The sequence below is a fragment of the Calypte anna genome, chromosome 21, assembly GCF_003957555.1.
Source record: "Calypte anna isolate BGI_N300 chromosome 21, bCalAnn1_v1.p, whole genome shotgun sequence".
NCBI classification, from domain to species: Eukaryota; Metazoa; Chordata; class Aves; order Apodiformes; family Trochilidae; genus Calypte; species Calypte anna.
This window is the reverse complement of record NC_044266.1, coordinates 3,921,991-3,937,784: the sequence shown is the minus strand read 5'-3', so window position 1 is coordinate 3,937,784 and position 15,794 is coordinate 3,921,991. Positions and strand designations below refer to the sequence as shown.

General features: G+C 42.2%; 1 protein-coding gene across 4 annotated transcripts in view; it reads left to right on the top strand.

Annotated features, from left to right (window-relative positions):
- The window catches only part of RERE (arginine-glutamic acid dipeptide repeats), a 201,214-nt gene that overhangs the window by 144,487 nt on the left and 40,933 nt on the right, over window positions 1–15,794 (top strand). For all 4 annotated transcript variants that reach the window (XM_030463519.1, XM_030463521.1, XM_030463520.1 and 1 more), the window contains one exon: window positions 10,050–10,130. In XM_030463519.1, the coding sequence (XP_030319379.1) occupies window positions 10,050–10,130 (81 nt within the window). The remainder of the gene's footprint in view (window positions 1–10,049; window positions 10,131–15,794) is intronic.

Below are 15,794 nucleotides of genomic sequence, written 5' to 3'. Positions count from 1 at the left end.
TGAAATTTAGACAGGGGCCAATATGTGATGTTTTCCTCTTGGCCATATCTGCCCAGTAAAGATGAGAAAACAAAAGAGACTTCCTCAGCCCTGTGGCAGATGATACACATTCTGATCTTGGCAGAATTCAAGGGAATATTGAAAACTTCAAAAATTCACCAGCATTGCAGCTTTTGGTTACAGCTGTTTGAGATGGAGTATGAGGAAGAGAAAGGTTAATATTCCAAATTGATTCATGAGAACCATTCCTTTGGAGGAAAGGTGGTATAGTAGGGCATTGTTTGTATTCCCCAGAAATTGCTTTTCAGTTTTTGTTGATATTACCTACCCTGCTTATGTATGCTTTTATCTCTGCTTTTGGATTCTATATTTACACAAGTTTAAAAACAAACAAAAAAAACCCAAACCAACAACTGGAAAGCAAATAGGTTTGTTTGTTTGTTTTCTTTTCTTTTTTAGCTTGAAGCTTGCAGGTTAAGTGGGAATTTTTGCTGCTTATCTCTATAAAAGAAGATACTTACAGACATAAGGGACAGGAAGTATGTCCTGGAAAAGGAACATATCGTTCAACTTTTTCTTTCTATTTGCTCTTTAATTTTGATATAAGATGGCTTCTTGTATATTAGCATTTTAACAGCAGTTTAAAATCACAATCAGAAATCGAATCTCTCTGTGTACCGGAAAAAAGGCAATCTGAAATATAATCAAAAGCTTTCTGTTGTCTCTTGGCAGCAGCATAGTGTTTTGTTTCTCTGGGTCACAAATGTGCCAGGCCTTTGTTCTCTTTAACTCTTCCAGTGCATCTTTAAAAAATCATTTATGTAAAAACACACTCAGATCATTTTAGCTTTGTTTGCAGCACTGAGCAACTGTTGATTACAGAAGACAACAATCTTCACATCATATTCTATAAATAGAAAGTGCTTTTTTTTTTTTTTTTTTTTTTTGCCAACAAAGGCAGTCTCCTGTATGTTGGTTTTTAAGGTTTGTGCCCATAGATGAGGATAATCTTAGACTCCCTGTGTGAAACCTTGTTTAGGGACAGGAGAAGTGTGCTTTGTTTTCTGAAGCTCATGAAAGAGCAAATGTCTCAGGGAAGCTTTGGAGCAGCTGAGGGTGGCACAGATCTGGATCTGCCTGTCCTGCCTGCACAGGGTGGACCCTGCATCCCTCAGCAGGTCTGTCAGGGGCATGTAAATATAAATGTAAGCACGATGGCAAGCCTTGCCGGTGGGAATTACATTCAGTAGAACCAGGAAATACTTTGTGTTAAAATTGCCTTTTTGCCCTGCTGTTCAGAAGAGAGGCATGCTGAGTCCTGAGGGACGGTGCATTTCCAGCCTTCTGGAGGTTCAGGACTCTCTCTCTTTGGAAAACCTTCCTGCAGCTCAGCCTCTGAAGGGCTACCAGGGGGTCAGCTCTTCAGACCTGATTTGGAAAAATGGATGTCTCCTCTTCCTACCCTTGCTTTGTTAGAGAAAAGTGATTGCTAACTTGAGCAGTCTTTAAACAAGAGCACTCCTCTGGCCCTGGCTGTTCATGTGTCTGTTGAAATGTGGGACCCAGCAACTGCAGCAGTGTTATGATGGATAATAATGTTTGTAAGAATCCAAGAACTGTTTTTTCCAAAGATCCAAGGTTGTTTATCAAATATCCCTTCCGAAGCTCAGGAGAAGCAAAGTCAGGTTTTCTTTCTCTCCTCCTGCTTTAATACCCAGCCCTTTTTTCTTTTTTTTTTTTCCCTTCTTTTTTTTTTTTTTTTTTTTTTTTTTTTTTTTTTTTTTTTTGATCTGTGCAGCAGCTTCTGATGTGCCACTGCAGGCTGTTCTTAGATCAGGTTTCTAGGCGTGCTGTTGACTTTATCTCGTTTACGGGATCACATTTCTGTTGCCGTCCGCCCTGTGATCGCAGCCTCCCCGCAGCTTTTGAACAATTAGTAATTGAGCAGGAAGTGTGTGTTCATCACAATAGCCTTTTGATTTGGGTTTTACAATCACGCAGTGTTTCGCACAGAGCAGAGGCGGGGGAGGCACTTCTCCCCAACACGTTTTTTGACAGAGAGAAGCCTGTTGTTGCAGCCACTTGGCTATTTGTCAGCACTTCTCAGCCATCCCTCTCGCACAGGTTGCTTGGCAACGCAGGCCGGAGCCAGCACAGGGCGGCCACTGCCTTTCCAAGAGCCAGGCTTGGGAGATGATTTATGGGCCAGGCTGCGAGCGTGGTGAACCCAAGAGGCAGGACTGGACCTTTTAACAGGAACCGACGTGAAATGTGAAGGCGAGAGCGGGGGCATCGTTTGTTGGGGGGGTGGTGAAAGCACCCGCAGCCACTGATCAGAGGGCACAATTAGAGGAAAAATAAAGACTCCTCATTTAAACAGAATGCTTTTGCTTTGGCTGTTTCGTTTTCTCCTCATTCAGGCTGTCGCACAAAAACAGGTACAATGTGGAAAGTGAATCAAAGCTTTGCAGGCAGCTTTGGATGAACCTGTGAAATCTTTCTCTATAAAATAGCTCTGTTGAAATCCTGATGGTAAAATAATGCTAGGGTTAGTACATAAGGTTAGCAGCACCCTGACAGCTCAAAGCCCGGGGTGAAGGAATAGTTGAATTCTCCCCCAGCTTTGGAAGTGTCTAAGAGCTGTTGTGTCACCTTCAATATCATGTTGCCTTTCATACAGACTTTTGCATTGATCCCTGGCATTAAACACAGAAGGGAAAGAAGATTTTTATAGACTGCCATTTAGGTAGCAGGTCACCCAGCGGTCAGATGTAGAACTCTTACCCCCTTCTTTAAAACATCACCTTCAATAAAGGAAAGAAATCTGGGTAACCTTTAGGTAAGCACCCCTGTTGACTTTCTTCTATCTCATAGGTCCTTTTCCCAGAATAATTGTGATGAGGGATTGGCAGGATATGGGCAGCATTGACAAGACTGTTTTTTGTGTACTTCTGTAAAGGCAAAGAGGAGAGAAAGGATGATGAATCCACTTTGACCTCTTGAATGGCAATATAAATACTTTATTGAAAATTCTAAATAAATGTGTTTGTAACCAGTAATCCTGCTCTGCATGCAATCTCATTTAGCCAACTGTGTATGCAAATGCACTATTAATGTGTTTGCATCCAGTATAAATACACAAATCTAATCTGTTTATATATGTAATTTACACACAGCTGTGCTCATGCTCACTTAATACCAATATTTTCAGCAAGCGAGAGGTACCATGGGAGATCTATTGTTCAAAACAAAAGCCAACAGTGCAGCACCATGGAAGGGGGATCATTATCATCTGAGGATCTTTTGGCATTCCCTTGAGGGCGTCTGCTTAATGACTTTCTGTCTGTGTATGGCTCTGGATAGACCCTGGCTGTTGTGTGGCTCTCTGCATCTGTAGGATGCTTTGGGGGTGAATCCCTTACACTTTGAGGTAGGGTTTAATTTTTCAGTATAGTTTTGCAGGAAGACAGCCATCCCGTTGGGAGGGAGAGCTAATTGCTCAGCACCTTTAAGCCTTTCAGCTGATAATATTTCTTGTCAGTTGGTTTGTAGAGGGTACTTGATCTTGCAGGCATATGGCCTAAGGAGTAGAAGATTTTTATCATATGTAGATGACCAGCAATGCACTCTGAAGAGCTGCTTTGAATATTCAATGAGAACATTAATGCCTCTTAAAATAGATTGGCATCTAATGAGTATCATCAAAATATTTTTGGTTTTCCTTTGAGTAAGAGAGCTTGGTGAAAAAGAATTTTATTTTCATAATGCCACAAGGGTAAGAGGAGAGCTCTGTCTTGACACAATAGAATCATTTCATTAAAAGAAGTTGACAAAAAAAATAGACAAGTATCTTTTAAAAGAAAGCTGAATTTGGTTTTAATATGTATTTTGAGCAAAGGTCACAATCTAATCTGCTGAAGGAAAAAGCAAATTGAGTAAGTGTATTTCAGAGGTGAGGGATGCTTTGAGCCCAAAACAAGTATCTGTACACACAAGTTCTCTTCCAGTCTTGCTCTACAAAGTTACCACCTGCATTTGTGCCTTCTGTCTTAGACTGGAAGTCTGGAAACACGTTTGTGGCATAAATTAAGAACTGTTTACCTGTTTCCAGTCCTGAAAGGGAACTTAAAACAAAAAACCAAACAAAAACACAAGCAGACCTGTCTCGATTCATTACTTTAAAAGTTGTAGTCTGTAATTAAGCAGCAGACATTTTCAGGCAGTTGCCAAGCAATGTGAACAGTTTCTCATAGCTTTGCATGCTTGGGTCAGAGAAGAGAATAAGGTCCTTCAAATCGTGACCTGTCCTTCAGGGCAGCCTTTTCAGGAGGTGACTAAATTGGAAGCTGGTGACAGCCTTGCTTCCTGCAGGAGCAGACAAAGAAGTGCTGTGGTTAGAGGTGAGGCAGAGCAATAAAATTCACCTAAGAGCATCCAAAAGTTGTAGGGTGAAAACAACACTGAGGGGACAGTGAGAACCTAGACATTTCCACAAAAACCTACTTGTTTTTGTGCCCTTGAGATCTGCACAGATCTGGAACAGAAAGCCAAGGTCTGTGGGCCAACTTGCAGAGACATTTAGGGAGGGCTTGCAGTGTCCTTCCCTGAAACAAGTTTGCCAGCAAGGTGATTTTTGCAAGCTTGCTGTTCACTGATGTAACACGGCACAAGGATCTAATGCTAAGGGTAAAAGTGCTTGCTACTTCAAAATTACATTTAATAAAACATTAAGCAGAGTTACAGTAGTGACAGGAAACAATAAAATGAAGTTCAGATGAGGCTGGAGCATAACCTGTTCTCCCAGCAGCAGGGCATGTTCAGGGAATGTAGCAGAGGCCTCAGTGTAGATTGTCCTGGTAGTTCCTCTTTCCCAGTGGACTGATTTATTTTTTTTACAAAGGTTTCAGGTGAGCTTTGTTGAGTCATCATGCTTGTGACTTGTTCTACATGCTGTTGTAACCTAGAATATTCTTTTACCTTGGGACCAATCCTTGTTCAGGCCAAGCTGGTCTGAGGAAGAGCAGTGTTAAACCAAGAAATTTCTGAGGAACATCTTTCCCTTCTGCCCTCCCCTCTACTGCTAGAAGAGGGTTGCATTTTCTTCAACTTAAAGTACTTCTTTTTGCCCTTGGTGGAATTACTGAGCAATACTTTGTCCTGTTTGTTACTGAGCAGGTAGAATTCCTTTGAGGTAAAACAGTAACTGCTAGCAGCATTTTCTGCTACAGCCAGGTACACTTTGGTGGGGGAAAAAAGAAGTTGATAACACAAGTTGTGGGTTTGTAAGATATACTTGACATCTTTAGGTTAAACTGTGTCCTCTTAAGGAAACACCAGGATAGTTCTGTTTCCAGAGGACAGTATGCATCATTTAACATGATCAGCAAATGCTTTCATTTGCACTGTACACACACAAGCAGAATCTAATGTTAAAACTCAGCCAAGCTTTTAATAAAATGTACTCCATGCAGTGAAATTCAGCTCGTCTGCATATACAGTGTCTGCATGCTAAAAAATTGTTTGGGGCAATCTGTAAATGTGCTGCACATTTAACAGAATTTTTGCAGATATCACCAAATCTCATTTTCTTTTCAGAACAACTCCCATAATTTTCCATCATGTCAAATTTAAGAAGTATAGATGCTTTTATGTCTTTAGCATTTATTTACTGTGAACTATTAAAAAACCCTGGAAATGTTCCTCCTGTATTTACTATAAAACTCAAAAAGGCACATTAAATTTGGAAGCTGCAACTTCAGTTGCCATCTGCCCAGAAAACCTTGGGCCACTCAAAATATGCACTGTACCTATTGCTTTCATGATAGCAAAATCTTCCATTGGTGTATGTTCCTAATTTAAGGAAAACACTGGAAGAAGTACTTGCTGTTCTTGAACATGGTCTAAAGAGGAGTTTATTTTTTTTATTTTAAGAAAGGTTGAGAGAAGTCCCTATTTCCTGGATTAAGAAGGAATAGAAAAGGCTCTCTGTAAATATATGGCATTACAACATGCTCTTCACTAATTAACCAGGTGGAAGTCATGGGAAGGGAATGAAAGAGCACATGGATTTTTCTTAGAGAAAAATATTTGATCTAAATCTGATTGAAGTACCACCTCAGAGGAGACATTAATAGCAGTTAAGAATTTACAGCTTTATCAGTCATTCTGTCTTTCTCAAGCCCATGAGGGTTAGGTTTGAAATTCTTAAATTGATTGAACAGTTTATTTTGTACTAGATGTTATTCTTACCAGCTCTGAGAAACAGCTTTATTTTAGATTTCTGCAGCAAAGGAGAAAACTAAAGTGGGAGCCTCAGTTAAAACCTGGGGTGCTGAATTTCAGCGTGCAGCAGCAAATTTTTCCTGCCAAGCTGTAATCTCTTGATAATAGAAACCCTGACGCATAACCTTAACTACAGCTTTGCCAGTGGTATTATCATCACGTTGATAAACATGCCATCTGAGCTCTGTTAGTCACAACATAATGGCTTTTTGTATCTTGTCATGATATTTGTTTCTTGGGATAAAATAGGGGCCCTGCAAGTAACACGCATGCAAACATTAACATGCTTGTGCCTTGTTCTTGCTTGGTTATTTATGGCTCCCTGTTTACCCATTGTAGCAGGATAGTGCAGAATCTAATACATTTCATTGAGGAAGCTCAAATTATAAAATGGTATGAGGAGATCTTGTGATGTGGCTGGTCGATAGCCATGGTAACCACTCTGTAAAACATAGCTGGGTTGGCTTTCAGCACTGACTGACCTTGCAAGCCGTGGGATTTCCTAGTGCTACTTCACAGCAATCATTATCCACAGCATTTTCCTAAAATTGTGTTATGGTTTGTCTTAAGTGATCAGGAAAAACAGTAATGCTGACAGAATTCTTTCACGAAGAATGTTTTAAATGTAAATGGTAAAATTTTTTTAAAGTACAGAACTTGAATTTTTAAACCCCTGAGCTCTTCCAGAGCCGCTTATGCTTTTTGTCAAAACTTTTTTCTCATCCATAAGGTTTAAGCCTCATTGATCTACCAGCCCTGTATTACAAGACTATTTTAATTCAGGAGCTGTCATTTTCAGATGCATTCTGTGAGTAGTGCAACATCTCCTGCACCATTAAAATGCAGACATAAAATTTGTTGCATGTCACCTGTCCAGAGGAGAGTAAATTTAAACTTTGTTATGCAGTCTGCTCTATGAGGCACTGGAGAGCAACAGGTCACTTCTGATTTGGTGTGCAACTATTGAGTTCTTTTATCTTTTAAAACATTTAGTGGTCTATTATGCTTGACTTGGAGAAAAGAAGTAGCAGTTCTTGCTGCAGGCTAAGGGAGAACTTCATATTTATGCCTGAATTAGTGGAAGGCTAGAATAGGAAGGGGAAAAAAAAAGAAGGAAATGTTTTCAAAAAGATCTCAGTAATTTTGTTAAGCTTTTGATTTTCTGTCTTAAGTTTTTGAAGCTAATTTTTGTGGGCTTTGTTGATCTTTGTGTATTAAGAAGTGTCTCTTCTTGCCATCCAGCAGAGGCACACAACTGTTTTACAGTCGGGTATCTTGCACTGCCCCAGTGCCCAAGTAAATAATGTTGTGCGACACTGATAATTGGCCAAAATCTCAGAGTGCCAGAAGGATTGATGTCACTTGTGGCTGGAAATAGGGAACAGCATTTCAGGCTGCCTCTGGTTCTGTTATTCAGCTGGGGTACGTGCTAAGCTTACATTCCCAGTAGGGATTTTTGACATCTCTTGAGTTCAAAGAAAAATAGTTTGTTATAGGCTCTTTTAATACAGAGTTGAGTCACAACACAAAGCACATGTAAAATAGTTTGGATAAAAGGAATCTTCAATGAAATGGTCCCCTGAGAATTCAGATCATGAGTCTTTGGCAAAATGAGGAATAGGGAATCTGGTCTCCTGCATTTGTTGCTGCTGCCGAAGTTTCTTGTCCGGAAAAGCAGGGAACAGAAGCAGTGTGGGCATGGCATGGCATGGTGTGACTGGCACCCCCCTTGGTGTCATTCCTATGGTAAGAAGTGAGGAGTGTGCTTGTGCATCAGTGACCAGTTGCATATTGCAGTCTGCACACTTGGTATCTTGTTCTATAGATATCTGTGTGGCTTCTGCCTGTGAAATGGGGGACTGGAACCTTGCAATGAGTAAAAGTGGCCTTGTTGAGGAACCCAGGCAGCCCTGTCACTGACCTCCCCTGCTCCTGAGTGCTCTGTTTGCTGGTTTAAAAGGAGCAGGTGGGTCTGAGCAAATCATGCATATTGGAAGAGGGACTATAATCTCAAAGTACATACAACTGGTGGTTAATTCTTGTCTCTGTGCCCCAAGGCGTGTTCTTGGCGAACCCAAGCAGTCTTGCTGGTTTTGAGGGTCAGGGTTAGGTAAGGATAGATCCCTGTGGAAGTATTTCTGCAAAATAATATGCATGAGGTTCCAAAGAGATTGCTCACTCATTCAGCATTGTGGTAGAAGCTTAGGAGTTGTGCAGAGCTCTATTTTGGTAGCAAATTATCCTTTCTGGGATTCCTTATCCATGTCACAATATGGAAGGATCTAATCACCTTTCCATCTCCTTCAAGAAGACGTGGTCCAAAATGCATTAAGCCAGCTTGAGGTATTATTTCTTACTAGGGACTTACTAATTCTCCTCTCCCTCATCTTCATCTTTCTCCAGTATCCTTCAAAAAAAAATTTTTTTCAGGTAGAATGTACTGTTTGCTAGTGTTGATAGCTGTGTTACTTATAGGGAAGAAAAAAGTCCTCAGGAGTGCCCCTTCCAAAAAAAAAAACCTGCACTCCTTGTAGTTTTTCTGAGGGCTGGATGTGCAACGTTGGGGTTGTAGGCGAGACGGTGCCGGGGCTGCGATGGATTTACGGAATGAGGGTGCTGGCCCCGGAAAGGGGAGGAGGGGAGTGAGCGATGCTCACAGCTGGAGCCTCGGGACTTAGTTGAAGCTGGGGTGGGGGAGAAGACATTGCAGAGGGGAAACTCGAGGGCAAGGGGCAGCTGCCGGGGTCGGAGAGCGAAGCGGGGCAGCGGAGGGTGCGGCGGATGAGCTCCAGCAGCGGCAGGGGGAGGAAGGCAGAGCCCGACGGGATCCTGAATCCCGCGGCTGATTCCGCAGGGCTTTCCCGGTGACGGGGAGGAGAGGGCCAGGGGGTTAGGTTAGGTTAGCTTGGGTTAGGTTAAGGGGGGTGGGGGGGGGGGGAGCCGGTGATCCAGGCCGCCTTTTGCGGCGCTCCCCGCGGGTTCCGCGCCGCCCAGCCCCGCCGCCATCACATGCTGGGCGGCCGCGGCCGCCGCCTCCCGCCCGCCCGGCCCGGCCCTCCGCGCCGGTCGCCTCCCCTCGCCTCGGCTCCTCCGCTCGGCTCCTCCGCAGCCCCCGCCGCCGCCATCGCCGCGGGGCCGCCCCGCCGCGCTCCAACCTGCGCCGGCCCCGCTGCAAGGAGAGAGGAGGAGGAGGAGGAAGGAGAAGAAGTGTCTCGGCGTGCCAGGCGGAGCGGCGGCCCCGCTTTCGGCTGGCCCGGGGCTCGGTCAGGAAGGAGGAGAACGCTTGGGATTCCTCCGAAAATCGGGAAGGGAGAAGCTGGAGGGCTGGCGTCGGGAAGGGCTCTTTAACCCCTGCAGCACCTAGGCTGGAGAGGCACTTTCCTCCCCTGAAAATCAGCGTTGCGTATTTTCCCTTCGCCTCCTGCTTCTTAGCTGAAAAAATAGACTTCGGAAGAGCGGCGCAGCAGGAGGCTTCGGTCGTTTTGGGGAAGAACTGACTGTGGTACTGACTTTTTTTTTTTTCTTTAAAGCTTTTCTTTAAAGCTTCCAAGTTTGACATAGAAAGGAATGTGGTTTGAATTTTTCGGTGTCTTTTCAAAGCCGTTTTTCCCTTGTCTGTTTTCTGTTGCTTTGTAGGTGTACGGTGCTTCTGTCGTCAGTACTTAAGCTAAGAATGCTGTTTGACTGTTGTGCTGATTAATAAGATTTCATTTTTTATTTTCTATTTCCTCCTCCTGACATGCTGTTTTTGTTATCTTTCATCACAGAAACGTTTTATTAAGGGGCTGAGGCAGTACGGCAAGAACTTCTTCAGGATCCGAAAGGAGTTGCTTCCGAATAAGGAGACTGTAAGTACATTTGGACTTTATGTAATTTGCTTTTTTCTCTTGCTGCTTTAGGATTTGATCTTACAAAGCTATTTCCTTTTCACCCCGAACTGAATCTTCTTCAGATAAATGGAAGATAAATCCACAGCCAGAAAAGGGAGCTGTAATTTTTAGTGCAATTTTTTAGGTCCTAGTGTGTGAAAGATGTTACATAAAATAGTCGTCATTGCTGGACCGAGGCACGAAGGTTGGGTGAAGTGTATTTATGGAGACAAATCTAATTTTAAATTTTGACATTATGATGGGATAATACGTTTATGTCACCCAGTTGGGCTCAAATGACAGCGAGTAATTAAAGAAAGGGTAAAACAAAACAAAATCTAATTGAATCTGGATGACAGAGGTATGTGCCTGCTCCTACGACCTGCAGAATTAAGTTGTTGTATTTTAACTCTTCACCTTCCTCAGACCTATGGCCAGCAAGTGTGTGCATTCAGTTCCTGAATTGATCTGTGGCTAATTACTCCCCTGAACTTCATAAACCTTATATAACTGTCATTCTGCTGAAAACCTTGGCAAGTGCTTTAGAGGGAAGATGGACAGGGAGGAGTGGTTGACTTCTTCAAAGGAAAGAGGGTTTCAGAAGCCTTGGGAATCTTGTTACTCTTCCATTAGTCCTAATTGCCAAGCTTCTCTAGAAGCTTCGGTTTCTGTTCTGCAGGTGTCATTTAACTGCTGGGAGGGTGGTTTTGGAAAGCGGTTTTCATATTTGTTCTGAATTTAGGAGGGAGGTAACTCAGTGGTAATGGAATGAGACTATTTTCTAGCAGTGTTTTAGTGATTCGCAAAATATTTACTTAAAGCCGAACTGGTTGTTTAGACTTCTGTGAGTGGAATTTGGATGGTTGGGGAGGAGAACATGACTATAAAAATATTTTTAAAACCTATCACTTCTATTCTCTTCTGAGATGTTCTTGTGAGATGGATGCTGTGATATCACAGTCTTTTAGTTGGTAAATAGTAGCACCACGTAAGTCAAATAGAAAGGGGAGGGTGAAATGGTTCATGGAGTGCCTTGTTATTTATGCTCACTGATTCTTTGGAGAGTGATGGAAAAACTCCATTATCTATCAAGGCTAGGTAGGTTTTACTTTAGTATTCTGTTGGATTTTGAGGCCTGAAGGCCCAGTGTTGGAAAAATGACAGCTTAGAAGGAATGCTGTAATAGCATGCTTAGCAACATCTCACAAATACAGCATGCAGGCAGCTTAAGCAGTTCTTTCCACTTTTCTTTTGAATATCTCCTAGCAGTGTATTTAGAGAAAATTGGTGTTTACTTTAGAAATGAATTCTGCTGATGCTGAAATAACTGCGAGGCAGAAGTACTCTTACTAAGTTTGAATTGCAGGAGCTATGAAATACAGCTATGAAATACAGTATCAAATGCAAAATTTTTCTCTGTGATAGAGAAGAACAGTGTACATGAGAGAGGAAAAGAAAAACTGAAGAACTGAGAGTTGGGGCAGGTGTCTGACCCTGTTTGTGCTGCTTGACCTTCTGCATTTAAGCCTGGGTATCAACCCTAAGGCTTTTCCTAAAAGTTTTGCAAGTGCTGTGAAACTTTATATGAACTATCATTTGTCAAGTGTTGTGTGTTTGTTTCATTACGTCTGAATTTTTAGTATAGGGAAGACTAAATACTCAGTTTGAGCAACTGGGCTGCAGTGTGTTGATGGTTCTGAGCAGGATTTTTAGCTACTAGTGGTAACTGATCCAAAAATAACCTTTGACCTACAACGGATGGTTTAATCTGTTTCATATTTTTGCCTCTGTGTCTTACTTCTGCTTTCTTTCAATTCCCAGTCTTTTTCAGCCACAATTTACAGTTTTGCTTTAGTGAGACATGTAGGATAAAGGCTGCAGTAAGTAATACTTGACTGTCCAGTTTTACTTTTTCTCCTTAAAGTGGGATACTGAATAATGGAAATTACAAGGCTGTGGAATTAATTTGTCTGTATTTTTTCATCAGCAGAATTAATTTCAGATATTTTGCTTGCCATTTTTCAACTGTAGTGTGAAGTAACCCTCCAGGAACACTAGAAAAAAAGGCCTTATATTCCTGTTTAGCCACAATATTAAAATGAAGTGAAACTCTGACTGGTTTTATATGGACACAGAAACACTCACAACTCCTGTGTTCTGCAGAAGCTATTTGAAAATGAGTCAGGGGCATTTTTAAAGTGACTTGCCCTCAATGGAAAGCAGGCTGTAGGTCAATAACCTCCTGCACATTTCTAATTTATTGGTGTTTACCTTGCTAGTCACTGAGGCCTGTGGGAAGGGGAGCCAGGGTTTTTGCCTCTCTGTAAAACCCATTTTAAAAGTTAAATCTCCTTATTATCCTGCTTCTGGTATAATGTGTACCTTTTCTAGACACTTGTATTTATGCTGCTTCCACTGGGGAAGAAGTCGTCATATTATCTCCTTAAGCCCTGCAGCTGGAACATGGCAATCATGGAAGATAAGTAGTACAATAGAAATACAGAATCACTGTAGAGACCAAGCCTACTTCACATTAAATCAATCTGATGCTTCTCTATAGGAAAGCAGGCTGTAGCAGTGAATATGACATTGTATTTCTTTTATAATATTGGAAGGTGTAGAGTGTCTGTGGCGAGAGATGAGAATTAGGCCGCCCTGTACTAAGTTTCCAGGAGCATGTTGAGGAATGTCCTATTTGACTTGTGCCTTTGCTTTTTTTGCTTTTTTTTCTCGCCACAGTTAACGTACCAAATCTTTTAAGAAAACCCTGAATCTGTCAGTGTGTGTTCTAATAAGTTTAATATAGCTATTCAGCTTTTTTTTATTAATGGCTTCTTCTAAACAAATATCCAGCAAGGAAAAAAAAAACCCTTTAAGAAAGAAAGGGTTCACTGCGTAGCAGAGCTGTATTTTTGTTTAGGTCTTCACTCTTCGAGCTTATTTCAAGTTCCCTGTTTATTTCAAAGCTTATGTCAGAGAGATTCCCAGTGGGCTTGAGTGTAAATAGCTGTAGCATTCTCTTCAAGCTTGTGTAAGCAAGAGACAGAGGAACTGAAACCAGCTCTTATCTGAGCATGCCCTCTGCTGAAATCAGAATGCTGACAGGGACCAGGGATAGCCAGCAGTCTTAATGCTGGATCATCAAGTGTTAATTTTGGAATAGTTTGGAGGAAAAATGCTTCATAGAAATCCTACCACAGAATCCCAGCCTGGTTTGGGTTGATAAGGACCTTGAAGGTCATCTATTCTCACCTCCCAATAGACCAAGTTGCTCAAAGTCCCATCCGACCTGGCCTTGAACACTGGCAGGGATGGAGTAAAACTTCTGGAATGTCCTTGGACTTTTGTTGACCTGTCTTTATCTTCTCTGTTCCCATGTGTCTTTCTGCCTTTCGTCTTCCTCCTGAATAGTTTCCTCACAGGCAGTTATAGCAGTAGGTAAATGGCACTGTTGGTGAAATATCCTGCTCTCATCTGTTTATGTTTAGCAGCATGTTTGTTCCTTCTGCATTGTGGTGACACACAGGTCTTACAGGATTTGTCAGAGCTAGCAACAAGTTTTATTTAAGAATCTGATTTGCTTAAATATGGGGTTTGTGTTTTGTTTGGGTTTTTCCTTCTGTTTTTGGGTTAATTTGCTAAACCTATGTGGCAGTATGGGATTTTCAGAGTATTTAAAACTCTCCTGCTCTGAATTATTTAGGTGATTACACTGAGCTCCTTGAATGTGAGATTTTCAGAAGCCCCAGCATTGTGATAGGCCCAGGAGAAGTGTGCTTAAAGACCTGCAAGATCGGGGATTGGCTGCTTGTCTTCATGTCAATAACTTAACTCCACGTTAGGTACAGGCAGAAGTTAAATAGCAGCATGGAGTGAATGTGATCTTGTGCAGAGCAGTGATGCCCAGTGAGAGGAGGAGAAAGAGGAGGCCAAGTCATGGTGTCAGCTTGCTCAGCTGTGGAGCTGGATCTGGTTCCACTCAGCATATCCCTGTGCTGGTCACTCACCAACACTTCTGTGAGCTGCAGCCAGGGTGCAGGTGTAGTTTGTCTGAGCTGAGAAGGCCCTGGTCCCAGAAGAAACAGGTTTGTTTAACTGCAGCCTGCTTTATGGCAGATGTGTTGCCTGAGCAGCCAAACTCAAACATCTCCTGCTGGTTCATTGGCCACAAGAACCGGAGGGGGATGAGTACAACTACCTGAAAGGAGGATGGAGCCAGGCGGGGGTTGGTCTCTTTTCCCAGGCAACTCTCAGTAAGACAAGAGGGCAGGGTCTTAAATTGTGCCGGGGGAAGTTCAGATTGGATATTAGAATTTTTTCATGGAAAGGGTGATCAGACATTGGAACGGGCTGCCTGGGGAGGTGGTGGACTCTTCGTCCCTGGAGACATTTAAAAAGCGACTCGATATGGCACTCAGTGCCATAGTCTGGTGACTGTGGCGGTAGTTGATCAAGGGTTGGACTCGATGATCTCTGAGGTCTCTTCCAACCCAGCCTATTCTATGATTCTATGATTCTAATTTAAACCCATGTAAGCTGCCAGAGGGGCAGAATAATATCATGTTCTGTGATTGGATAGCCATGGCATATCCTGCAATTGAATTGAAGTTTTGGAAATGTTGTGTCTTTCATGGGAATAAGCCCAAGTACTTTTGACCTCTTCTGAAGCTTGGGGATGGTGCCTCACTGAGTGCTTCCAGCTTCTCTTCTAACTCCTCCAACATTCTTCAGGGAAGGTTTGTGCTCCAGTGATGGTCCTCATGGTCTAATTGTCTGCTGGCCTTTTTTTTTTCTGGCAGGCTGACACTCCTTAGTGTGTCTTGTAGAGCTGCTTGCATAGTGAGAAGTCTAAAAAGAGGGCAGTGAGGAAGCATGCAGACTTTGGCTTAATTTAGTTTTGGATTTCCCTGTTGAGCACGTAGGTATCTTTGGTGTGTGTGATTTTGGGTTTGGTTGCTTAGCAAGAGACAACAGTGCAACCAAAATGCCTTGCCTCTTGGTGGATGCTTCTGTATTTAGCTTTAAAACACAGTGTAAATAGAAGTAATGAATAGAAACTGTTTTCCCTAGCTCAAAATTCCTGCAACGTGCTGTATTCATGCCCTTAACTGTGTATGTGTCACATTATTCTTTAGGAAAAATACTCTGATAGCAAAGTCCTCCTTTCCAAATGAAATGGGATTTAGCTGAGACTAAATAAGCTGTGCTCTGTTAATGTTAGGAGACAAAAGGAGTGCAATGTGAGCTTTCAGCATAAACTTCTGTTTCATTTTAGATTGGGGTTTAGATAAACAGTTTTATTCTTGCCTCATTAATGCTTAATCTTTTGTTACATAATATACAATATTGGCTTCCTAAGTAGCTCTTAAATGCAGTGCAAACCTGTAGTAGCTGAAAGGTCACTGCAGTTGCCATATGTGCAGGCTGGCAAGGTGCTTGTCCTCTCTGAGGACAAACTATATACTGTTCATGTCAACAAACAGCAGCCTTAGTAATATTTGTGCAAAATTCTCCTGAGCGTGTGAAAGGTAAAGATTCTCCCTTGACACAATTATCCAAATAGCAGTTTTCCTTTGATCAAAAGAGGGGTATAATTAGGTGGATATATTTTGGTCTGTTGGTATTAAGTCATTAGTTAGCCTT